The sequence below is a fragment of the Aspergillus costaricaensis genome, assembly GCF_003184835.1.
Source record: "Aspergillus costaricaensis CBS 115574 unplaced genomic scaffold BO79scaffold_6, whole genome shotgun sequence".
Taxonomy (NCBI): Eukaryota; Fungi; Ascomycota; class Eurotiomycetes; order Eurotiales; family Aspergillaceae; genus Aspergillus; species Aspergillus costaricensis.
Window position 1 is genome coordinate 768,410 of NW_020291806.1, and position 24,590 is coordinate 792,999.

Below are 24,590 nucleotides of genomic sequence, written 5' to 3' on the forward strand. Positions count from 1 at the left end.
CGGTTATTCTGGTTCGTGTTTCGCAGACAATGCCAATATACACTACTTACGCAACGGGTATTGTGTCCGTCTGTTGAGTGTTTATAGCTTTTTTATGGAAACGGGATTGTGGGTGTCGGTGGCGGGAACGGAGCTTTGATACGGTCGGATGTATACCGGATGCTCTTATGGTTGGATGTAGGTGCTTGTTAGTCCTTAATTGTCGAGTTTATAGTGATAATGTGATGAAGTGGTGGGTGAATAGGCATCACCATAACGTAGTCTGTATGGCGTGCCTATAGATTCGACCATATTGACAGGCTAAGACCAAGCACATCCAGGTCTCCGTGTCACCTCCGCATTTACGCAAGGAGTGATGAGGAGAAGACGATCGCAACGGATGAAAAGCGAAAAAGCTGCGAGTCAAGAGATCTGCTCAGTAAGTACAATACTCGGTACGAGACTCCGCAAGGACAAGAATGGCGGGGTAGGTAGGTGGTAGGCGTCTACGTGGACAGGCAGGCATAAGGCAAGGAAATTCAATCGTACACCCACTTGTGAGCAAAATGCAGGCCTTGTTGATCTGAAGCAAAAAGATGAGGATGAAGAATTTAGGTGACCAGAACCGGCGGTTCACTCCCTGTCTCTCTCCACTGGAATACGGCGGGAACACCCTTCCGTGGATCCACTTATCCCGTTCCACTGACTCTCCTGGTTGAGATGGCGCTGTTAACCTTCTCTCATGCAGTGGTTGGGCTCATGCCCGCCCGCTTGCTGTGCTTGCTTTCTAATGAAAAATTGGCGCAAAGGCAATGGCTCTCTCGCCATGTACGTATACCCGATGCGGTAGAGTAGTATGGAGTGCAGGAGGGGTCTTGTCGCGGCCATTCCGTTGGTGAGTGGGGCGTGTTTCAACCCAGGCATCTTCGCTCCATCATGAATGCTTAATTTTCCCAAGCTGGCTAACTCGAATTCCCTGTTGTAGCAATTTGATCGTGAGGAGTGCACTTGCAGCGTCAGCACCTGCTGGGCTTTCCGGTGACCGGGCACGAGTGTTGGTTAGCCATCGTGACTAACAGAAGCTAGGCGACCTAGTGTCTTGTACCTGCCTGACCCCAAGACCGGCTTGACTCGTAGAAAAAATGGAGGACTCGTGGGCTGGGAGAGCATAGCGCAAACTCTCCAGCTTCAATAGCAGCACCTGTTTAGGTGCTGGGTACATACAAGGTACTGTAATCTTCGTTACGGATTTCCCCATTGGGCGATCCGCCGTCTCCCACGACGCTTTCTCTTGTCCTCTCTCTCGGGCGAGTGCCAGAGAAAGAGACAGAGAGAATCCACTCATGACCTTGGCTCTTACACAAAAAAAGCCATCGTCATGACCATCTGACCATCCATGATCATCAAGCTTAATCGCTAGAGCGAACCGGACGAGTGCTAGAGTGAAACCGGCGACACGCGGATAAATCAACGGAAAAGGGGAAGAAGCGAGGCACGGTCGGACCCAGAAGCCTAGTCCACTTTGTAAGTAGTGGGAAAAAGAATACGGCGCCAGAGCCTCTCAAGCTCCGAGCTCGAGCTCCAGCCAGCCTAAGCTCTAGCTCCACTTCCGAATTCGTCGTCTGGCAGATGGCGCGGACTACTACTCTTCGCCAGCCGTTTCGAATCACCGTCAGCCGTGAGGTCCAAGCCCTCGGAAACATAGTCCTCCAATAAAAGTCCTCTCTCTCCTCATGTCAGGGAAGGCAGAACATCTGATGAGAGGGGAAAGACAGCGTGGGAGGGCAAGGTCGAGTGAGGAGACCACCTGCGATGGAGGAGGACAGACCGTTGACCAGGACCCCCAACACGGCGATCCGTCGGTCGCGATGACACTCACGTACTGCCTGGATGTAAGTAGGTGTGATTAGTAGAAGTAGCAGTATTAGTAGTATGACTATGAGCGTTTATGGAACAGCTAGTTGTAGTACCTAGTCCTACTACAGGATCATTATTTGCAGGAGGCCTCTGCCTATTTTGCACGGAGCCTTCCCGGGGTGCCGTGCGCATAAACAGGGAACCAGTCGCCCATGACAAGATCACAGACCTGCCAGATTGAATTTGTCTCTGGTCACGGGAAGAGATGTAATACATCCAGTACCTACAGGAGTCACTTCCAAGCCATCCGTGCCTGCTTTGGTGGACAGATGGGTTGGCCGTCCTGGATGGAAGATTCATCTGCAGTGCCTTGAATGTCCGTGCTGGGGGCGCACAGGAGAGGAGATCTGGCCCACTTTTCCCCAGATTGTCAGGGTGAGGGCTTTTCTGGCCTTCCATTCCTGTCGGCGTCTGTAACACGACCAAGGCATGCTCGGAGGGGTATGTCAATCCTCGCTAATTACCGTCCGATCTGCTCTCACGAATAGCTTTCGCAGTATCTCTCAGCAGTCTGGGGAAGAGATCGGACGACTCGAAAGGGGGGCGTCAGACTGGTCAGACGGATCACAATGCAGGGAGGACAAGAGCTCCAAGACTAGTACCTCAAGGGAAATTGGCCTGTGGTGTCACTGCCCGAGCATCTGGCCATCTCCGCACTTGTCCAACACCGGCTGATGAGACCCAAGAAAATGAGAGAGACAGAGAGCGCAGTGTCCAAGGTCGTCGTAGCGTGGGGTGTGGCGTCCAGCTGAGCCCGAGCCGTGTCATCCCGGCATGCAAGTAATACATAAGACCGACTAGAACGCTACGCCCCGTCATCACCACCGTCATCGGCGTCGCTCTTCCACTGCAGCAGGGCTGTCCGCGAACACATGGTGCATTCAATGCTTCAACGTGTCCCGTCTGTAAGAGATGAAAGAAGGTCCAGGTTTTTCGCCTCTCCCCTTTCAATATGCTAGAGATAGATCGAAATGTGTAGTTGCTTTTTTTTGGTAGACTGATCGTCTGGTGTGGTCTTTTGGGGGCCCCGAAGATTTACACTTGGAGAAGACAATCCTCCCGTTCTTGTTCCACCAAACCATTAGGGGGCCGGGGGAAAGTTAACTGAATATACGAGAACGCGATTCCCATGATCACGGTCAGTCGGTTGCTGGTTCCCACAGCAATACAAGCACCACCATCGACTCCACCTCCACCACTGCCACCACCTGCACATACCGGTGCGAGGCTGCTCCATAATCTGGACCTGCTTCCCGCTGGCATTGTGTCATCAGGACGGATTCGGGGGTTTCCAGCTGCAGTTCGCAATCAAGGTGACGAACTCACTCATAGCGACGCGGCCCTGTACCACTGGGGAAGGTTGCCAGTTAATCTGGTTGTATGGAGACGGCAATAGCCTCACCGGATGGGGCAGATCCTCCACGCAAGCCAGTCGCTAGTTGCTTCGGCCATCACTAATTTTTTGACTCTAGTCTTACAGGCTGCCGGGCCCCTGGGAGAAGCAGAGGGGGAGGGAGGGGAGGACCATCCATTGCATTCTGGACGGGTCTGGGGAATCACCCACACCGGCCGGTCGCCAACCGAAAGGTGTGCCCAGCAGGATCTAGTGGTGAGCGACGAGGATCATCCGTCCGGCGACCTTTCCCAGGGTGCACCATCCATGCGTAGGACTAGGGAAGGTTTATTTTCTGGAGGGGGACCCTCCCAGCTGGGGCTGTTCTACTGGGTGTAAAAACAAATTTCTCATTCGAGCAGCATCATTTGCTTTTGCGTATCCACCGTGCTGGAGCAGGAGTCAGTGGAAGCTGTAGGAACTGGAACTAGGCACTCGGCACTAAGGAAGGACGACGAAAATCAGGTCGGCGAAGAGAATCGCAGGTTAACCTAGTGAAGTTTAGCATTGCTTTGGCTCGCTTCTTTGGCGTTTTTCTCCGTCTGGCGATGGACCAATCAGAATGCAAATGCGCACTGTCTTGGCGTTCCTCGACCCCCCCGCATCCATGTTAGAGTTTAAAAAAAGCGCAGCCCGGGACGGGATGGATGGATGCCCTACTGACCCTGTCTTTTTTTTCCCTTTCCCTCTAATTTTATTTCTCTTGTTTTTTTGTATTTATTTAGTTATTTTGTTTGATTTTCTTGATCATCATCATTCCCAGATCCTTTGACCCGCTATGTTAGAGAAATCAATAGAAACAAAACGCCCTAGATTACTTAAAGTAGTAATGGTCGAACTGCCGGTATAGTTGGCTTGTCTGGCACGCTGCGGAATCTCCGAAAAGTGGGCTTGGCTCTGGCGCGCATTGTTGTCATTGTCACGGTTAATTATTGCGATTCTCCCCAGACAGGAAGCATTGATCACAAAGTTTGCCTAGTTTGGATGCCCTCTTGATGGGGTCCACTTCCATGCCTCCAATCACTCCCCGACCGATGAGGAGAAGAGAATGAACCAGAGATGAGCAGGAGGATACTAATGATAATCCTAATGTTGGGAAAGTCCCCATCAGCATACATCACGAGAATGTTCCTCCCAAGGGAATTGTTCCTCGGATTTTTCAGGAAATTATAATAGATTATTTTTTACTTTTTTGTGCCTTCATTAATGTTGTTGCGCACGGTAGCTACTGTACTTATGTCGGTAGTAGTAGTATTAGTAGTCTGACGGGCTCTAGAGGCGTCAGTCAGTCAGTCCATAGCTCAACCATCAGAACTATAGTACTAAGAAACAAGTTTGTAGCAAGTAAAATCATGAATTAACCACAAAAAGACGAAGAATTATAATTATAATTATAATTCTCATAATACTCCGGGTGCAGCCCAGAAGTACTACTAAAAATTCTACTAACTTTCTCCTCCTACTATTATTACTGTTACTACCCTCTCTCGACTTGCCCACTTGGGTTGGTTACCTTTCCGTCTTGCCATCCATCCCCCTCCAAACCATCCATTCACAGAGAATTACTGTTAATACCTTGCCCCATCCCCATCCCCATCGCCATACCCGTCCATACAATACGGATTGTCAGGAACATTATTCATTCCTATGACTACTGTTCGGAATCCTATTGAATAATAAGAAAGACAAAAAAAACCCAAAATTATTTCTTTGGTTCTACATCCTCTTGCCAGTAAAAATACCATACTATTCCTTATATTAACTCGCTTCCCCATCCTTTCCTTCTCCCGGATCTTCGAATTCAGCCTCGTTTCAAGAGGAAAGATTTCTGCCTCTAGTGCACTCCCACTCTTCAATCACTGCCCACGGACGATCCACTACTACTCCTACCACTTCTTACTACCACTACTATTACAACTATTCTTACACTAACAGCTAACTGATTGACTGATTGAAACCTGCCTATTCCCCATCCACTCACACCACGAAATCCTCCTGCTTAACTACCGACTAATCTCCCTCGGGTCCAATCCGTGCTTCCACTAAATCACAGCCAAGTCTTGAACTGCTCCCCACTCCAATCATAATTACTCTATAGGGAGATTCTATTATCCTCAACTCACTTCTTCACCTTCCCCTCCTTAAACAAGACCTCCCCCAACAACCTCCTTCTTAAACCACCTTCTTCCCCCTCCCATATTGCCGAAGCATTGTCGCCCGTCTACCCCTCTTCCTCGCGCTGGTTCAAACTCCCCCAACCTACCAACCAACCAACTCATTTCGCTTCCCGTTTTGCTCACCTTCCTTTCCACCTCATCCTCCCACCCCCTCTTCATCGCCCTCCTCTGTCTACTTCGCAATCATAGCGCACCTCAACTTGAGGTGTGTATGGGCCAATGTTGTCCATGCAGAAATCTCACTCCTATGTGCTCCCTCCATCCGCTACCTACAATAATGTCACCGGTCTCCCTCACGCCATGCCATCGGCCAACCCGGCAGCTGAGCGTCGCGACTCCACCCGCTCGGTCATGTTGACGGACGTCCCCGCCCTCGGCGACTGCCCATTAGTAGACGACTCGTCACTCTCGCACCGAAACAGCATCAGCACCACCGACGGCATATCTAACGATTCGCCCGCCTCGTGGGATGGCGACGCCCCTTCCGATAATTCTCCCTCTGCCGAGGTCGACGTCAAAATTCAAGACGGCTTACACCATCCATTTCCGACGACCGCAGACACCTCGCCGAAAACCTTCCGATTCAACGTGATCGCATCCCACGGCATGGAGGCGTCCATGGACGAGGTCACGCCCAAGATCGAGGAGATAGATGATGTGGACGAGTTGCAAAGCATAAAACCGGTGGGAGTGGAGACATCGATGGCCCATGCGAGTTCTACCCATCCGGATTCCACGGCTGCTCCCGTCAACGTCCCACGGAAACGTGGACGACCGCGCAAACATCCGCTGCCAGTGCCCGGGAATCAGATCAAAATCACCAAGGGTCGATCCAAGACGGGTTGTATTACCTGTCGTCGGCGGAAGAAGAAATGCGACGAAACCAAGCCAGCGTAAAGCTCCCGTCCTCCTTTGACTGGTCCATCCTGTGTCGCAACGGTCGCAGTGGTTAACTTTCTTTCCCTTCCTGCAGGTGTCTCAACTGTCAAAAGAATGCCGTAGTATGCGAGGGCTACCCGCCAAAAGAAATATGGAAGAGTGGTAAGCAGAAGCTTGAGGATGGTAAGTGCACCTTGGACCGTGGCATGCTCGAGCTGCTTTGCTGTGCGTATTTACTACTCCTGGTTGCTTATCCGGCACCTTTGATCCAATCACCTTGACACTTGTGTGAACGTTCTGACTCCTTGGTTCCACAGCAGTTCGCACCCAGAACATGGTTGCCCGCTCTCTACCGCTGCTTATCGACGGCATCGAAACCGAGATTGACCGACGCTTCCTCGACCATTTCGTCTATGGCTTTAGTCGCGTCTTGACCCTGATCAACGATGACTCCAACCCGTTCAAGGAGATCTTGCTCCCTATGGCCACCCAGCACCGAGGTTTGATGCACTCGCTCATGTGCCTCTCGGGATCGCACCTGTCGGGTCTCCATCATGATCCGATGTTGGAGGAGCGAAAGTTCTATCACTACCACCGTGCTATCAGGGATCTCAAGGATAATATCACAGCGTCTTCGGGTACTGCTGAGCAGGACCCTGAGCTTCTTATCGAAGATCCCATAATCGCATCCACGATAGCTCTCAGCTTGAACACCATCTGTGAAGGAGATACCAAAGGAGAATACCGACCCCACATGGATGCGGCCCGGTACTTGCTGTCGACGCAGCAGCCGAGGAATGAGAAGTTCCGGCAGTTTATTGTCGAGTTCTTCCAGTACCATGATGTCTCCAACTCCATCACTTCTCTGGATCGCCGCCCCGCCCATCTGCAGGGCGGCTTACGGCTGCCTGACTTTGTGCCACACGCGCAGGCAGGGATGTTCCTTGGAGTGTTTGATGGTCTGTTCAATTATATCTCCGAGGTAACTCGGATTCGAGACCGGATTCGACAGCGGTCCAATGAAGGCTACGAGCCTGCGGTTGACTACCAGATTCTGGGTGACGCCGTCTCCATCGACTCCGCCATCCGGGCTTGGGAAACCTCGTATACGCCCAACACGCCAAATTACTACCTGGCGCAACTATATCGCCAGTCCACCTGGGTCTACCTGTACCGCACCATCCGCCCGTCCCGACCAAGCGAGAAAATTGCACAGGTTGTGGACGACGGACTTTCTTTTCTGGACCAGCTACCTCAGGATGCAGGCGCCTACAGTATTGTTCTGATGCCACTGTTCCTCCTGGGCTGTTCTGCCTTCGTGCCCCGCCAGCGGGAGAGGATCAAGAAGGGCTTTGAGACCCTGAAGGGCTACTCCAATCTCCGCAACATCGAGCCCGCCTTCAAGGTGGTGGAGCGAGTGTGGGAAGTGATGGACACCAAAATGGAAGAAAGTTGGGACTGGGAGAAGATCATCAGCGACATGAATATGGATTTTTTGATTACCTAGGCTATTGGCCGCTTCGATTTGCATTTTGCATATTTTCTTCTTTTCGGTTCGGTCCGGTTGCATGGTCCGTCATTCTTACTGGTGACGATCTTTTCGTTGTTCGATGTATGTATTTCTTTCTTCTTTTTCTTTTTCTTCCTTTTGTCTTCTTTCTTCTTTACCATTCTTTTCTTTTTCTGGTCTACCGAATGGCGAATGGGCAACAGGACCCAAGGGGATCAGCTCCCAAAGCGAGACGGACGGACATGGCGTCAGCGGGCATGGATAGGGGCACAGTTCCGTATACCAACATACCAAAAGGGACACTGGCCGGTGGGAATGGTTTTGAGATGTATTTATATATATGACGGAGTATGCGTCTGATGAGTCGTGATGATATTTCTTCTTTTTCATTCTTGTGATACATGTATAAGATTACTGCATTGTATATACAGATACTTAAGATTATTACCCTTTATCAATCCTTATACCAAATTCAACAGTGTACCAGATTACACATCAACTTTCATCATCCCTAGCAATAGCTACAGCAAAATATCCACTAGTCAACTACCAACCTCCCAATGCACCCAGCTGAATACTAGCTACTCAAGGCAACCATACAGTAGTAGGTCCAAATTAACTTCCACTGACACATACCTGTTCCTGAATATGTTTGCTTTTAACTTAGTTCTTTTTTTTTCCCCTTCTTATCATCATCCGTCTTATTTTCTTTTTCCTTCCCTCCCTTCCCCCTGCATTCTGCAGTTCATGTGTGTGTGTATGGTTGTAGATAAGCTCCCGCTAATCTCTTTCCCCTCTCGGGATTTGGCGTATTGGTACTAACTAGTGAATTCGGGTTGGGGTTGGTTGGGCATGAATCATTGCTAGTACTATGTCCATTCTTTAGTGAATACTACTGGATCGAGGGGTGTGTGAGAACGAATGGATGGGTAGGGTAGGCTTAGTGCTTAGTAGGTAGATCAACATACCTTGGCTGATCTACTGAGGTAGATTTGTTTTTGGGTACTAGTAAGGAGCGGAGCTGAAAGCCGAGAGGAAGAGAGAGGGTGTGTGTGGCATGGATGGCGATCGTGATCGTCGATGATTTTATGATGTATGTAGACTGGAAATATAGAGGTGGAGACGGGTTTCTTGACTGGAAGAATATTCATCTGATCTACGAAGGTAGGTAATAACCACGGACTGGTTTATGTTAATGCGCATAGAGAATTGCAAGGAGCTAAGCTAAGTCTATTCTATTCGATCTATATCTGTTCTCAGGGGTAAGGTACCATTCAGCTGCTGGAGTCTGTTCCAGAATGGATGGTTACGTTTGGAGTTTTCAGTGTGTGGAACAGGAGAGATAGTGTCCATCTATCACTGCATAGTCCCATAGTCAAGACCTGCTTCCTCAGCCGGAATAGGTTGCATATGCTCCGTTGTTCGAGGGCCAGTGTATCTCCTGTTTATCTAGTCAGTAACCACTCTCTTCTTTTCTCATAATTCATGAAGAAATAGAAGATAACTCACCCCCTCGCAGCAACCCACCACCAAACCAGCGCAAACGCAGCGATGAAAATACCGACGCAGATACCGTAGTTCCTACCCATCAGTCAGTCCCATCTGGAGATTTCATTAACGGATATAAACGCACATATTCGACACCGTCACCGGCACCGTCGGCGGAAAGAACAGCACCGAGCTGATAAACATCACCCATATTACCGATACCCAGTTGATGTACGGTCCCCATCGCCCCAACGTAAACGGTCCCTCGATGAACTTGACCTGTTTTCTGTATATCTGGTGTGCCAATATTACAGACACGTAGGAGAGGTCTAATGCTGGCGCGGTGATGCTGAAGATCGCGGTGGCGGTGTGGGTCGAGCCGATGGCAATGCAGTTCAGGCAGATGCTGAAGAAGACGACGAACCAGACGGCATTGACGGGGGTTTGGGTGTATGGGTTTATTTGGGAGAGGAAGCTGGGTGGTTTGTGCTGTTAGTTGGGCTTGCTCGTCGGATGAGGGGTGGTAGGGAGCATACGAAGAAAAGGGTAGGGCTTCGTCACGAGCAAATGCGTAGGCCATTCGAGTGTCTGCTAGCATGGCGGAACAGCCGGTGAAGAACTGTACGAGGATTGCTAGTCCCCACATCGCTGAGCCGCCTAGCTTGCCTCCGGCATTAAGGAAGATCTGGGCTGCTGGGAGGCCGGTGGGGGTGTTGAGGATGCCTTCGTAGTCGGTGAGGCAGAAGCACATTGATATAGTCAAAATCCAGCCGAGTATGCCGGATACTATCACGGCCCATTGGATGGCTAGGGGGCCAAGGTCTGCTGCGTTGTGGGTTTCTTCGGACATGCTGGGACTATGTTAGGGAGGTCTGGGTATCGGCATAGATGTAAGGTAGACGTACTGTGTGGTTCCGTCGTAGTCGGTCATTGTCCATGCAACTGAGATGAAGCCTAGTAGGAATGAGAATACCTTTGATCCCCATCCGGATCCATCTGTGAAGTGAGTAAACACCCAGGTAGCTGGTTGCTTCTGGGGGGTGAACCATAACAGGGAGAAGCAGATACAGAAGGTCGCGGCAACTGGTTGGTCAGGCTGTGTTCTAATTACTCGAGAGGATGACATACTATTTATTGGGGCAAACCAAAGGAAGATCTGGTGCAGAGATTTGGTGGTCATTGAGCAGATCACACCCAGTAGGCAGAGCAATATCACAGACAAGAGCACCGTATCCAATGCAGAACTGTCCCGTTAGCTAAGATAGTCGGCAGACTACGGGCGATGACCTACGGTGAGTATGAATACTCCCCATCCACCAGCTCCGAATTCATACTCGCGCAAGCAAGTAACATCTGGCTGACAGTATAGGCGACACTGGACACTCCCGCCGTCTGGCCGAGGAGGTTACACCACCCCTGTACCCAGGAGAAGATAGGCACATGTTCATCTGGAACTACATGCTTGGTGACGAAGTACATGCCCCCAGCAGTAGGATACGCAGAGACCAGCTCTGCCACCGAGCTGCCGATACACAAGGCCATGCAAGAGCCCACGAACCAACACCATACTGCAGTTGCTGGGCCTCCTGCGGCCAGGGGAGCGCCGAAAGTGGCGGGTACTGAGCCTAGTATGCCTAGGATGGAGATGGCATAAGAGACGGTGGACCATTTTGAGAATTCGCGTTTCAATTCCTGGACTGTCAGGCACCAGATGGTGGATACAAGCGCTTGGGCCATACCTGTTTGTAGCCAATGCGGGCTAAAAGAAGCTCGTCATTGTCGTGGATGGTAGCCATCGCACTGAGAGTGTGGATATAGTTTTACCTAGAAATAAATGAAGCAACAAGGGCGAGTGGGTGGGTTCGAATGTATTCAGGGTACGTAGTTCTGTAGATTCCGACCAGTGATCGTCGGGATCAGTCGATGCGGAACTTAACCCGCTCAGTTGCCGATCAAGAGTCGGTGAGAACCCCGCGAGGATCACTGCGAGCAACGGCGATGAATTTGAAGGATTACTAATGATAGACAACAGATTGAGAAAGCCGGTAGGTTTTCAACATTTGGAAAGGTCAGAAAATCGGATAGAATCCCATCATGGGAAGAAGGAATTCGAATTTCGACAGAAGTGGCTGGGGGAAGGGTAGATGCATGAGATGCATTCTTATCAGGGCCGAACTGATAAATCCCAGCAAGGGCATCCCTACACCTCCTACACTTATACTTCGAGGACATCTTCGCATAACTCTCGATTCATTTTGATCCATGACATCTCGTTTTAGATTGCTTCTTACATTCTCGTGTAACGGACTGCGCACGGGTTTGTGCCCCCAGGCAGTCACCCCTAAGTTCACGTCAACTATACTAGATAGATGTCAATATACCAGTGCGCCCTTGCTAACCATTTATGAGAGACAACGATGAGCTTTTCATTTACCAGTACTGGATTAGTGGAACTACTGGCTTTAGCGATATGAGCGAAGTCGCAGAGTATGCTCTAAGCTGCGCATGCAAGGTAGGATCTGTTAGCCCTCGTAAAAGTGACAGTGACGAAGAGTGATTATATATTTGAATGGCAGCTTGTATACTCATCGCATGCAGTAATCTACCGCGCGAATCCCACATTTGTTGATGCGCTTCATTCCAAGAAGATTAAAAAAAAAAAAAAAAAGCGGGCCAAAAAAAAAACAGTCCGGTCAAAACCAAAGATGAGAGCTTGTTCATAAGACGTCCTGATCCGCTACATTCCACCTCCCTTACTACTAGTCAATCACGAAGGTTCCGACTGGCCACTCCTCTGAGGTAACTTCATTATAGGCCTCACGCTCCAGACGTGCTGTCACAGCCTCCCTGATGCTGTGCCTGGGGTGGCCTTGATAAGGCCTGAGCCGCAGCAACCCAACTCTACGATAACGATGCGTTCCACTGCTGCTGGCTGCACTTCTCGTCTGTGGCTGTAGAATGAGGAGATAGAGCACTGGTGGATCAAAATTGGTCACTTCTGCAACTTGGATTAAAGTGAAGTCCGTGCTGCTGCTCGGAACGATAACAGAGCCGCTCGTTTCCGTTTCTGCGAGGTAGCCAGGTCTCGCAAGAGCGACCTGCGCCAGCTCCCTCATGCTTGCCAACGGATCAGGTCGTATAAGGGCCCTTTGTACAACCCGCGTGAGGTTCCATCGGGACTTGGAATAGCTATCGAGTCTCAAATGGAGGTGCCGATACGGCGCTTCCAGGGTTAGTTCCGCGCCCTTTATATGGCCGAAGACGCCATGAAGCTGGCCGTGGGCCTTGTAATCGACAATCTTTGCTAGATATTTGTATTTGCGCAACCATCTCAACTGGGGCCACTTCAAACCGACATAAGTGTCTGTCCCAATCCAGCTCCAGGACGGCTTGCGTTGCTTTGAATAGACACCCACCGGAGCATATCTTTTTCTATTATGTTCGTATTCATAACTAAGATTCCGAACCTCAGAGCATTTAGCGGTGCTAGCAAGCGGCCCTGGGTAGTGCCCATTACGGTGTGTGCTCCATAATAGCCCAAATAAGAGGTCCCCCCTCCATAATCCCGCGCAGTACTGTTCTCCTAGCGGTGCATGGAAGAACTCGGCCAATGCTTCGATCGCCGGCAAGCGATCTCTTTCGAATTTGAGATCCCGTGATACATAATTTTCCAGCAGCAGGTACCAATTCAGATAGGGATCTGGCATGAAGTATGCGTTGCATACTTTATCTGGCTTAGGCAGAGGAACCGGTAGTGACCCTGAAGTCTCTATGAAAGAGGCAGTAGTGGGTTTCTTTTCTGGCTCCCTAACCGTCCCAGTGCGGCATTTCCAAATCATCTCTTCTTTAGTGTAATACAATACTCTTTTCGACAGTAATTCCTCTTGGAATGTCCAGCCTCTGGTGGCCCAGCGCGAATGCCGTGCCGGCTCCTTGTCAACCATATCCGTGTAACCCCGAAGGACAACAGGATACGCGCGCGAAACATCATTGACGCTACTTTTGTGGGACCCTCGACGCCAAGGGAAAGGGCAGCTAAAGTACGGTGCCCTTTTGTCTAGAAATCCGTCGTCCGCAGTTTCTGCGCTGGTAGCGGCGATGGTGACAGCCGCATGTCTGTATATGCGGCTCATTCTTGAAGCTTCGACCGCCCAGTCGTTACTGTCATCTTGAAAAATACAGAGAGAGTCGATCCATAAGTATCGTAGTCCCAGTGCTCTTGTCACCAGGACAGCGTCCCGTAGAGTGGCTGGAAAGGTCGCCAGGGATCGTCCGCTGCGGAGATTGTCAACAGACGAGGCGCTGAGAATGAAATTCGAGTCTCCGCCCCAGCAATAGCTCAGTGCCGCCCATTTCCCGGTTTCACCGTCTGCACTGACGTGTAAATGTGGTTGTATGAGCGAGTCCCCTACGTCAATGACTCGTGTGGGAAGAAAATGCGCTCCGTCTTCGTGTCCATCGCATTTTACATGCTTCCGGCAGCATTTATCTAGCCAACTGACTGCCAGAGAAAGACATCTTTCAGAGCGTAGATCAAAAGGCAATTCATCACGACCAACATCTTCAAGGAGATGTGCGTCTCGCTCTGGTATCTCTGCGCCTTTTCGGCATTAGCGTACTCTCTGAGCCTTCCAGCCTCTGTGTACCTACCCTTAGCAGTGCATATATTCAACTTTGCGATTACTCCGACATCGTTGCAGATATTCGGGTCCCGCTTCCCCTTATCATCTGGCATGACTAGGACTACCAACCGAAGGCAGTGATGATGACGACCGATTCCCTGATGGATAGAAAAGAGCAGCGGCCCTCGACATCGCTTACATGCACAATCGTCCGACTCATGCGTCTCAGTGTCAACGCAGTATTTTATGTCACTCTTTTGGGACCAGAAGTGACAATGATGTGCCCAAAGCATCCTGCAAAATTCACAGCCAATCCTCACAGCATCATGAAGAGCGGTGATATTCGCGTGGTGGGCCTGAAACCCCTTGGATTTGAGAATATTGTAGGACCAGCCAGTCCAAGGGTCCCTTGTTAGATAAAGCTCACGGGTATCATGGTAAGATTGCAAGAGATCTCGGATGTCGATGCTCTGGCAGGCATCGCATAACTTCATTCTTCAGAGAATACACGAAGAGATCTGTGATAACTCTATCACGACACGATATGAATGTCTGATTTGGATCAACTAAAACATTTTCAAAAAGACACTGGCATCCGAGGGCCACTGTCCAGATATTTCAACAGTGAAAAAGCAACCCCGGAAGTTTACGAGGCTATGCTGTGACCAGGAGCCCAACCACTGAGCCATCAATAAGAGTTGGGCAGATGAATACATCGCGCACTGCGGAGTAATTCCAGTCGTTCGCATGGGCCTTTTCATATGGAATCTTCCCACCCACCCAAGTGCACTATTCAAAACCCGTAGATACCATAGACACCATAGACACCAAAAAAGCATAATATTCTTTATGGTTTAGGAATCAGTCGTGATTTTTATAGTTGGCTGTACCTGAGTCCGGGCATCCACATAGACCAACAGTGCCATAGATGTGGCCGCTGAATAAGCAGGCGCTAGGCCGAGAGGGGGAAGCGGCCAAGGCCACGGGTTCTCCTCCGACGAGGAAGTGTTTAGGTGGTCAGTTGCGATTAATTGCTATACTTCCCCTTTTCTTGGTGCAAATCCTTCCCGGCTGTCGTCTTGCAGCATTCGGTGATGGTCCGTGGCTGACAGGGTTTCTCTTCGCCGGTGATCGATCCCTCTGTCCCCTCGTTCACATTCGTTGATTTGCTTCCCCCGCGTTATGAAGCACTATGGCCGACCCCAACATGTATCATACCTACGGCCAGGCTCCGGTGCCTGGTGAAAACCCCTCCGATCCCAATCAAATGGCATATCAGGTGCCTCCGCAAGGCTATCCTGCCGCTGGAGTTCCTCCCGGCCCTTCGCCTCCCCAGCCCGGTGCTGCGTACGGAGTCCCTGCCCCTAATCAACAATGGCCCGCCTATGGCTCTCCCCCGCCAGCACAGCAGCCTCTGCAACAACCACCGTCACAATTCGCATACCAAGCCGATCCGCAAGCTGCGGGGGGTGCCCCTGTGGACCCCGGAATGGCTGGGCTAGCGTCCCAGATGAGTGGTTTGGGAATAATGGGAGGTGAAGGAGGAGCGGCCCGGTCAAGCAAGAAGAAGCATCGGCATGCGCACCATGAGATTGCTGGTGCTTCGGCATCCGTCGCGCAACCCTTCGCAGCTGCTCCCCAGGACCCCATGCAGCCAACCTCGCAGTTCCTCAACACCGGCTTGAACCAAGCACCTCGTCCCATCTCGCCCGCCGCGAGCATCCCCGCCCCCGTGAACCCAGCATTCGGAGGTGGTGCCGGTGCAGTTCCGACACAAGGGAAGGTCGATCCGGAGCAGATTCCCAGCATTCCCCGGTCTCGCGATATACCTGCACAGTACTACTTCAATCATGTGTACCCGACGATGGAGCGGCATCTTCCTCCTCCGGCGGCGGTTCCGTTCGTTGCCCACGATCAGGGCAATTCGTCCCCCAAGTACGCCCGTCTCACCTTGAACAACATCCCATCCACCTCCGACTTCCTCTCCTCGACGGGCCTTCCTCTGGGCATGGTATTGCAGCCGTTGGCGCGCCTAGACGGCGAGCAGCCGATCCCGGTGCTGGACTTTGGCGACGCCGGGCCGCCGCGGTGCCGCCGGTGCAGAGCGTATATCAATCCCTTCATGTCGTTCCGCTCCGGCGGAAACAAGTTTGTTTGTAACATGTGCACATTCCCCAACGATGTGCCACCAGAATACTTTGCCCCGCTGGACCCGTCCGGCTCGCGCATCGACCGCATGCAGCGTCCGGAGCTGATGATGGGAACCGTGGAGTTCTTGGTGCCGAAGGATTACTGGAATAAGGAGCCTGTTGGACTTCAGTGGCTGTTCTTGATTGATGTCAGCCAAGAATCGGTGAACAAGGGATTCCTGAAGGGCGTGTGCAAGGGTATCATGGAAGCGTTGTACAGCGAGGAGACGGAAAATCCCGAGGATGAGGCCCCCTCAAGGCGGATACCTGAAGGCGCCAAGGTTGGCATTGTCACTTATGACAAGGAGGTGCACTTCTACAACCTTAGTGTAGGTTCTCGAATCTCCCCCTGTCGCTACTAAGCTTACAGTTCCAGGCACAACTCGACCAGGCACAGATGATGGTGATGACCGATTTGGAGGAGCCGTTCGTCCCTCTCAGTGAAGGACTGTTTGTTGACCCCTACGAATCCAAGTGCGTCTCTTACACGATCATGGTTGAACTATGCAACTAACAAATCTAGGGACGTCATCACCTCTCTGCTGCAGCGCATCCCGACCATCTTCTCTCATGTCAAGAACCCACAGCCAGCCTTGCTGCCCGCCCTCAACGCGGCATTGTCTGCCTTGAGACCGACTGGCGGTAAGATCGTGGGCACGATCGCTAGCCTGCCGACTTGGGGTCCTGGTGCGCTGTCCCTACGGGACGACCCCAAGGTCCATGGCACCGATGCGGAGAGGAAGCTGTTCACGACCGAGCATGCAGGATGGCGTGAGACGGCCGGGCATCTGGCCGAAGCTGGAATCGGACTGGACATGTTTATCGCAGCACCGAGCGGAACATACATGGACGTTGCTACGATTGGTGAGTTGACACGTGCTACCCCTGCCTGACTACGCTAACGTTGGCAGGCCACGTCCCTGAGGTAACCGGCGGTGAGACCTTTTTCTACCCGAACTTCCACGCACCTCGCGATATTCGCAAGCTTTCGAAGGAATTGGCGCATGCGATCACGCGAGAGACGGGCTACCAGGCCCTGATGAAGGTCCGTTGTTCGAATGGACTGCAGGTGTCAGGCTATCATGGCAACTTTGTCCAGCACACGTTGGGAGCCGACCTCGAGATCGGAGCCATCGACGCCGACAAGGCTATCGGAGTGGTGTTCAGCTACGATGGAAAGCTCGACCCGAAGCTGGATGCCCACTTCCAGGCAGCCTTGCTGTATACTTCGGCTAATGGCCAGCGTCGGGTGCGGTGCATCAACACCGTGGCTGCAGTGAATGAGGGTGGCATGGAGACGATGAAGTTTGTGGATCAAGACGCAGTGGTCGCTATGGTGGCCAAGGATGGTATGTTTGCTCTGTCGGCAGGAATGACAAATGCTAATGAGAACTACAGCGGCCTCCAAGACCCTAGACAAGTCCCTCAAGGACATCCGGGCTAGCGTGTCCGAGAAGACGGTGGACATCTTCAGCGGATACCGCAAGATCTTCTCCGGATCTCACCCTCCCGGACAATTGGTGTTGCCAGAGAACCTGAAAGAGTTCTCGATGTACATGCTCAGCCTGATCAAGTCGCGGGCTATCAAAGGTAAGACCGCTCAATTCCCTTTTCGCTCACCGTCAATCGGAGAAACACGGGTGTCTGACAGCATGCAGGCGGACAAGAGGCGTCGGACCGACGCATCCACGACATGCGGATGCTGCGGTCCATCGGGTGCACGGAGCTGTCACTGTACCTGTACCCCCGCATTATTCCGATCCACAACATGCAGCCGACCGACGGATTCCCTAACGAACAGGGACAACTGCAAGTGCCCCCCTCGCTGCGGGCCAGCTTCTCCAAAATTGAGGAAGGCGGGGCGTACCTGGTGGACAACGGGCAGCAGTGCCTGTTGTGGCTGCACTCACATGTGTCGCCCAACCTCCTGGAGGACCTGTTTGGCGAGGGCCAGACGTCGCTGCAGGGGTTGAGTCCACAGACCTCGACGATCCCAGTGCTGGAGACGCATTTGAACGCGCAGGTGCGCAATTTACTGCAGTACTTCTCAACGATCCGGGGATCCAAGGCCGTGACGATCCAGCTGGCGCGGCAGGGTCTAGACGGGGCGGAGTACGAGTTTGCGCGGATGCTGGTAGAGGACCGCAACAACGAGGCGCAGAGCTCGGTAGACTGGCTGGTACACATTCACCGGCAAATCAACCTAGAGCTGGCGGGGCATCGCAAACGCGAGGATACAGCGGGGGAGGGGGGATTGACGAGTTTAGCGGGTCTCCGAGCGCCATATTGGTAGGATAGAAGGGGGGTTTGAATACAGGGTACAGGAAACATTTCTACACATATTTTGGTTCAAGAGAAAGAATTTGGAAGAGAGGGGGATGTGTTCCAGAAGCGGCAGTGACTTGCAATATACCACGGTTGAGAAGCGCGTTGACAGAAAGGGTTCAGTTCCGTACAGTTTGGATTCTTGGGATCCTTTTCAGGGTCTTTTTCTTTCTCACGATCAGACAATGCCCAGGAAGCAGCAGTAGCAGTAGCAGTAGCCCGTAGGCAGTAAATAGAAAAAAGGCAGGTATGGCGTAATAGCAGTATGGTGTATGCGCAAGTGTCTGTGCCACCACAATCACACCATGTAAAGAGAAAAAAGACGTACAGTAAAGAGGCAACACCTTCCCAGAAAGGATAGGCACACGAGAAATCCAAGAAGAGGGGGGCAATGAGGGGGTAAAGATTCTTAGCAGGAGGGGAAGGGAAAGAAAGAAAGCGAAGACCACAAAATCTAGATGGCACAACGTTCTAGACTTTCCATCCACCCAAATCGAAGACTTTTCTCTACAAGGAAAAAAGGAAGAAAATCGGGAAAAAGTAGAATAAGGTCGGACTAGGTTCGGAGACTAGAATTAGTTAGGAGTTAGTGGGTGAGTGGTGGTGGCCTAAGCACAGCACTTCTCGTCCGATGAACAGTGTGTAAGTATGTGTGGTTCATCTCCACCATGTTAGTTGACTGAGATTGCGTAGGCGTTGTCGTTGGTGGAATCGACACCACACGGATAAAATAATGGATTGATTACTCAGTTTTTTCTCGGACGAGCAGCGAGCGAAATAGAACAGGCAAGGCAGGACAGAACGAGCAAGCGAAGAATTCCGATCCGTGGATTGGGTGGAAGAAGACAGTGCGTTCTTTTTCTATTCGCCCCCATTATTGCCATTGCCATTGGACTGGGGAATGAGTGGAAGTTCTTTGATCCACACCAGTCAAATCAGTCAGAATTGACTTGACTGACTGACTGGTTCCGAGAGAGAGGGTCTGGAACGGTGCAGGGCTTGTGGGCACATACTAGTTTCTTAGTAATGAGTGTTATTACCACGCGTCGGGATAGGAGTGCTGTGTATTTCCACGGCCTCCGAGAGTTGGTACACTACTTTGACTTTTTTGGGCCCAGGGAAAGGCGAACTTGGGGTTGTGGAGTGTGGAAGGATGGATGAAAGAAGGGAGTTGGGTCGGTAGGTAGGTAGGTAGCTGCCATGCTGGTGTGGTTAGGGGGAAAAGGGAGTATTATTGAGTGCCTATTTTTGGGATCAATATGAATTTAGTTACTTGACTCCGTACTATGGCTAAGATTTCATTGTTAATATTGGGATGGGATTGGCATGGAATTTGAAAGAAATGAGAGAGATTCTAGACAAGTATCTATTATGTATCTAGTGGATGGATCGAGGTCTAGATGGGTGAATATACTAAGTGGACAAGGGACAAGGTAGTAAGTACTACGTAGTGGGTGGTGATGAGTGTATCTTCGTAGTACTGTAGAGTGTACACACCCACTGCAGACGCTGTCAGCACCCACACCACCACTTCCACAATACTCCATCAACTAACTACCTACGGTGTAGTGGAATGGAAATCTGCGTATGGCAGATGGCAGTGGATTCCGTCTCGTGGCGTCTCCAGGAACTTGTTCTCCACCTGCGCCCAACTTCCAGCACAACTTGGAAATCAGTGAAAAGGCAAAAAGAAAAAAAATAAAAATTAAAAAAAATTAAAAATCCATTCATGGCTCGCCAGGGACAATCCAATCCACGTCAGTGGCCATGTGGACCCCAAAGTCGAACAAACTTTTTACCCCTGCGCCTCTGGCGGCGATTCGTTGAAACGGCCAGGAACAGCAGCAATTGCAGTGGTGACCACTAGCCGATCTCTTCGCCGACGGTTGGATGCCTTGCCGCCGCAAAAAGCTATATAAGGATGCATCTCGCTGCACCTTTTGCTCTTCTATCCATCAGCAAATCCACTGACACTCTCTTGATCAGCTTTGTCTGACCTGTCATTCTCTCTCTCTTTTTGATACATCTGATATTAGTCTGTCGATCAGACTAGTCTGCATTCCTTTTAGTCCTCTCTCTTTTGGACTTTACCCAACTACTTCGTTCTTCTGAACAATCACAACTTGTCAATCTTTGACAACAAAACAAAAATCTCATCTTTTCAGAGTCAATCTCTTTTCTTCCACTACAACCATCAAAATGTTCTTCAAGACCATCCTCACTGCCGCTCTGGCCACCGCTGCCACGGCTCTTCCCCACTCCTTCAGCAACAACATGGTTCGTCGCAACGGTACCTCTTCTGGCTCCGGCGGCGTCTCCATCTCCAACAACATGAGCAACACTACCGTCTACGCGTGGTCTGTTTCTGATAGAGTCAGTAACATGCATACCCTTTCTGCGGGCGGTGGTAGCTACTCCGAGTCCTGGCAATCCAACGACAACGGTGGTGGTATCTCCATCAAGCTGTCCACCACTGAGAGCCAGTCCGATGTCCTCCAGTTCGAGTACACTAAGAATGGTGACACCATCTACTGGGACATGTCCTGCATCAACCTCGGCAGTGACTCTGCTTTCACCAAGTACGGTTTCTCCGTCACTCCTTCCGAGGAGGGTGACAACTGCCCTTCTGTCAACTGCGAGGCTGGTGACACTGAGTGCGCTGAGGCCTACAACCAGCCCGATGACAACGAGGCCACCCACGGCTGCCCCATTGACACTCAGTTCACTCTTACTCTGGGTTAAACTAATCCCTCCAAATCAATCAATCAATTGGGATTTGGAAAAGAGATGGATGGAATGGAGTTTTTCTTTTTTGGAATATACCATGGGTCGGATGGGTTTTGGTTTTGAAAGTTCTCATGTATAGATTGACTTGATCTGCCTCCTGGATGAGTTGCGCACAAGACAAAGCAGAACAAACACAACACTCTCTTTCGTGAATCACACCTACACCTTCTGGGTGGATTTCGCTTGCTGTGCTATGCGGTTATGTATGTAGTGATTTGAGATCACATGAATTACGCCTATAGACTTGCTTTTGATAGAAGAAAAAAAAATATCTTACAAAATACCTTCTCTCATACCTTCTCTCTTTTTTTTCCCAGTTACTTCCGTCTACTATTCTCTTCTCCTATGGAGAAGTGGTATACCTCAGAAATACCTATACGAAGTACTTGATCAATAATTGACATCGAACTCAATGTCTGACCTGTCAGAAGTATAATCGGTGTAACTGTCCCCCTCAATTAATTGACTTAGCACTCACAAGATCAATATTACTCCTCCAGAAGGAATACAACCAACCAACCAACACAATCTGTCACACCCCCCTAATCCCTCCCTCATCCCTACAATCAAACACATCGAACACTCCTATCCAAAGTCACAAAAAAGTATTCACTATTCAAAGTTCTGACAACCCACAACCTACGTACTATACATGTATACCCTCGATCTGACAGATCAAATACCCCAATTCCAGAACAAACCTACAGATGAACAAGAAAAACAATAGTTTAATAGCTTAATGCAGGAACTATTTACACCTACTATTTACTTCCGAATTCACCTACTCTACATACAGTACATCTTCCCCCCAGGCAAAAACTCAAGTGACTCACAAAGTAACCCCTCCCCCTCCCACCTACTTCCCAAAATCCTTGTGGAGGAACACAGCACCTACGTAACTACTCCGTGGACAGGCAAAAATCAGCCACAGTGGATCCCCTTGAAGACTCCATCCAAAAGTGGGGCCCGAATCGCAACTGAATGGGCGGCCGGCCGGCGGCGGCGGGCGCCTCTTCCATTTGCATTCCCATTATTCCCAGCCCCGATTCAGACAGATTCATCGATTGGGCTGGATCCGGGACCCACCCATCTTTTGTCCTGTCTGTCTTTCTTTCTCACCGATGAATTAGTGGTGTTCTAGACTTTCTTTTTCTGCTGTGCTGCTCCCGCTCGGCTGAGAGGGGAGGGGAGGAGGGGTGTGTGTGCCCGACAAGGATATTGAGGATGACACATGCTGTGGTAATTCTTTAGTTAACTAAACAGCCCACTATTGTACTGTGCATGTTTCTTTCTTCTGGTTAGGAAAAAGGAAGGATTATTAATGTAGAAATACAACGAGGAGTTAAACTGGATTAGTTACTGTGTAAAGTATCCCACACGATGAATGTAGGTAGGTAGAAGAGGCAACTAAACTTCGCGGGATTCTCACCCTCCCATGTGCCGGTTCTTACCACGCACACACGCTCTCTCTTGATCCGTAGATACTTTGTTGTACTACGGAGTATAATAGGTGGTGTGTGTGAATTAGGTTCTTCAATTCCGCGGTTGCTTACTTGGTTGGTTGGTTAGTCACCTACGAGGCAAAAAATAAAAACGGGAAGAAAAATAGAAATGGGAAAAATGGAAAAAGAAAGAAAGTGGCGCAATACGTAAGTAAGTACTACCAAATATACGGAAGAACACGACAGACACAGAAAAATAAAATAAAATGAATAGGCAGCCATTTCACTTGCACTTTCACAGAATGGAATATTATTCATCTGTAGACATGATAATAATCCTACCACGCACACATAACAATAAGTGAACACTTTCTAACCGCTGAAGAAACCCAACCAAGCAACAATGAACACCCAGCCTAAAGCAAGCAAAGCGGTAAAAACAGGTGCCCTGCCTGCCCTACCCCCCCATTTCTTCAATATGATTGGCCACTACACCCAACCTTATCCTTTCATGGATCCCCCACATCCCATTGGTCAACCGCGGATCCGCCCGCATTGTCCATTCAAGATTCAAAGATCGATCCCGTTTCGATTGATTTTTGGGCTGACTACCAGTACTAATCCACTGAAGGTCCACCAGTCAATGGACGTTACGTATGTCATGGTTTGTTCCAACCCATTGTGCTTATTCAGCCAATGAGAGTGTGTATGTTTGATGGTTGACGTGGTGGGTTCACCACTGCTGATGGTGCTGATGCTACTGCTGATGGTGACGGTGAGTGGGGGTTAGGTAGGTGTGTTTTGGATGTGTTTCACATTTTACCCCTCCTCCTACATAGTCCTACTTCTCTTGTCTATCACTTGTTGCTTTGGTGGTTGGTGTGTATGTGTGGTGCTCTGGATAATGGTCTTTCGAGTTACTACTATTGCAAGTGGTGGGTGATGGTTGTGGTGGGGGAATGGAATGGAGGAGATTATCCGACGGATCCGAGAGAATGCCGCCGTGATGAGGGGAACCCTGCTTGCTTGCCTCTTTCTCCTCGTTTATTGTTGCCTTGATGGATATTCCCGGATGAATGGATTGATTACTACTGTAGTCTAGGTGGTTGGGATCACGATCTGGTTGTTTCTACAAGGTTACGGGGTACTTGCTGTGTACCTGTAAGACAAGTATCGCTGCTCGCAATCAAGGAAATGGCAGGTTCCACTTCCAATTGCTAAGGGATTGAAAGCTGACATCTGAGACAGATTGATCTCATTGTGAGTAATCTTACAAGATACTTAAGTTACTGGGTAGATGGATGGATAGATGGATAGATACCTCAGGCTGAAAGTTATTACTAACAATGCTCTCGAATCCCAACCATAACTAATACATACACATTTAATTAATCAATCCAGGATCATGCTCAACAAATCCTCATTAGTATACCACACCACTCTAGACTCAAAATGATAATAATAACATCCCCCTGATTCATCCATCCCAAAACCCTACCCACCTATGTACTCACTACAAAGCATAGTATATACCATCTACCAAAAATATCTACACATACAATCTAGATTCTATCAGGTTCCTCCCACAATAACTACACTATCGCCATCTGACACAACTAGTTCCCGCCTCCTGGCCTGGCCTTCCCTAGATCATAGTTCTAGCCCTTCCAGGAACCCCCTCCCGCGACTATTGATTCAACTTCGGGATCTGGGGCAGGAAAAGGGGTAAATAACATACAGTAGTCAAGAATGTGGCTTGATGGGACTAAGACATGTCCATTTATAGTATACTTATAGTAGATAGATGTGTATTAGTGAACGATTCATGATCAACTACTATATACCACTACGATGATGTGACAAGTGCCATTGAGTTATAATG

At 50.1% G+C, this 24,590-nt stretch overlaps 6 protein-coding genes across 6 annotated transcripts; 4 read left to right on the forward strand and 2 right to left on the reverse strand.

Moving 5' to 3' along the window:
* Positions 1–5,766: 5,766 nt before the first annotated feature.
* Positions 5,767–6,363, forward strand: BO79DRAFT_252077 (Zn(II)2Cys6 transcription factor domain-containing protein; the record flags this gene model as incomplete). Its single annotated transcript, XM_025685902.1, has 1 exon — positions 5,767–6,363. One exon carries the CDS (start codon positions 5,767–5,769, stop codon positions 6,361–6,363), a length of 597 nt encoding a protein of 198 aa, XP_025542839.1.
* A 294-nt stretch (positions 6,364–6,657) lies between these two features.
* Positions 6,658–8,332, forward strand: BO79DRAFT_207664 (fungal specific transcription factor domain-containing protein). Its single transcript, XM_025682227.1, has one exon. The coding sequence runs from the start codon at positions 6,680–6,682 to the stop codon at positions 7,850–7,852; it is 1,173 nt and encodes a 390-aa protein (XP_025542840.1). The 5' UTR covers positions 6,658–6,679; the 3' UTR covers positions 7,853–8,332.
* A 736-nt stretch (positions 8,333–9,068) lies between these two features.
* Positions 9,069–11,462, reverse strand: BO79DRAFT_71017 (amino acid permease). Its single transcript, XM_025689638.1, has 8 exons — positions 11,083–11,462; positions 10,635–11,035; positions 10,472–10,587; positions 10,249–10,426; positions 9,880–10,194; positions 9,489–9,818; positions 9,365–9,436; positions 9,069–9,296 (listed from the first exon to the last, which is right to left on the reverse strand). The coding sequence occupies exons 1-8, from the start codon at positions 11,137–11,139 to the stop codon at positions 9,212–9,214; spliced, it is 1,554 nt and encodes a 517-aa protein (XP_025542841.1). The 5' UTR covers positions 11,140–11,462; the 3' UTR covers positions 9,069–9,211.
* A 640-nt stretch (positions 11,463–12,102) lies between these two features.
* Positions 12,103–14,258, reverse strand: BO79DRAFT_140566 (HET domain-containing protein; the record flags this gene model as incomplete). Its single annotated transcript, XM_025678225.1, has 3 exons — positions 12,103–13,943; positions 13,994–14,080; positions 14,165–14,258. The coding sequence occupies 3 exons, from the start codon at positions 14,256–14,258 to the stop codon at positions 12,103–12,105; spliced, it is 2,022 nt and encodes a 673-aa protein (XP_025542842.1).
* A 752-nt stretch (positions 14,259–15,010) lies between these two features.
* Positions 15,011–18,581, forward strand: BO79DRAFT_168152 (Sec23/Sec24 family protein). The gene is made up of 6 exons (XM_025679412.1): positions 15,011–16,483; positions 16,531–16,628; positions 16,678–17,018; positions 17,066–17,503; positions 17,553–17,744; positions 17,813–18,581. Exons 1-6 carry the CDS (start codon positions 15,158–15,160, stop codon positions 18,445–18,447), a joined length of 3,030 nt encoding a protein of 1,009 aa, XP_025542843.1. The 5' UTR covers positions 15,011–15,157; the 3' UTR covers positions 18,448–18,581.
* Positions 18,582–20,437: 1,856 nt separating this feature from the next.
* Positions 20,438–21,555, forward strand: BO79DRAFT_207666 (putative extracellular thaumatin domain protein). The gene has a single exon (XM_025682228.1). It carries the CDS (start codon positions 20,679–20,681, stop codon positions 21,219–21,221), a length of 543 nt encoding a protein of 180 aa, XP_025542844.1. The 5' UTR covers positions 20,438–20,678; the 3' UTR covers positions 21,222–21,555.
* The last annotated feature ends 3,035 nt before the right edge of the window (positions 21,556–24,590 follow it).

Excerpts from the sequence above, each read along its gene's own strand:
- BO79DRAFT_168152 (XM_025679412.1), top strand. The coding sequence starts at position 15,158 with ATGGCCGACCCCAACATGTATCATACCTACGGCCAGGCTCCGGTGCCT. Across the intron at positions 17,019-17,065 it reads CATGGACGTTGCTACGATTG|GCCACGTCCCTGAGGTAACC; the intron begins GTGAGTTGACAC and ends TAACGTTGGCAG. Across the intron at positions 17,745-17,812 it reads CAAGTCGCGGGCTATCAAAG|GCGGACAAGAGGCGTCGGAC; the intron begins GTAAGACCGCTC and ends GACAGCATGCAG.
- BO79DRAFT_71017 (XM_025689638.1), bottom strand. The coding sequence starts at position 11,139 with ATGGCTACCATCCACGACAATGACGAGCTTCTTTTAGCCCGCATTGGC. Across the intron at positions 11,036-11,082 it reads CCCGCATTGGCTACAAACAG|GAATTGAAACGCGAATTCTC; the intron begins GTATGGCCCAAG and ends CTGACAGTCCAG. Across the intron at positions 9,297-9,364 it reads TGGTGGGTTGCTGCGAGGGG|GAGATACACTGGCCCTCGAA; the intron begins GTGAGTTATCTT and ends CTAGATAAACAG.
- BO79DRAFT_207666 (XM_025682228.1), top strand. The coding sequence starts at position 20,679 with ATGTTCTTCAAGACCATCCTCACTGCCGCTCTGGCCACCGCTGCCACG.
- BO79DRAFT_207664 (XM_025682227.1), top strand. The coding sequence starts at position 6,680 with ATGGTTGCCCGCTCTCTACCGCTGCTTATCGACGGCATCGAAACCGAG.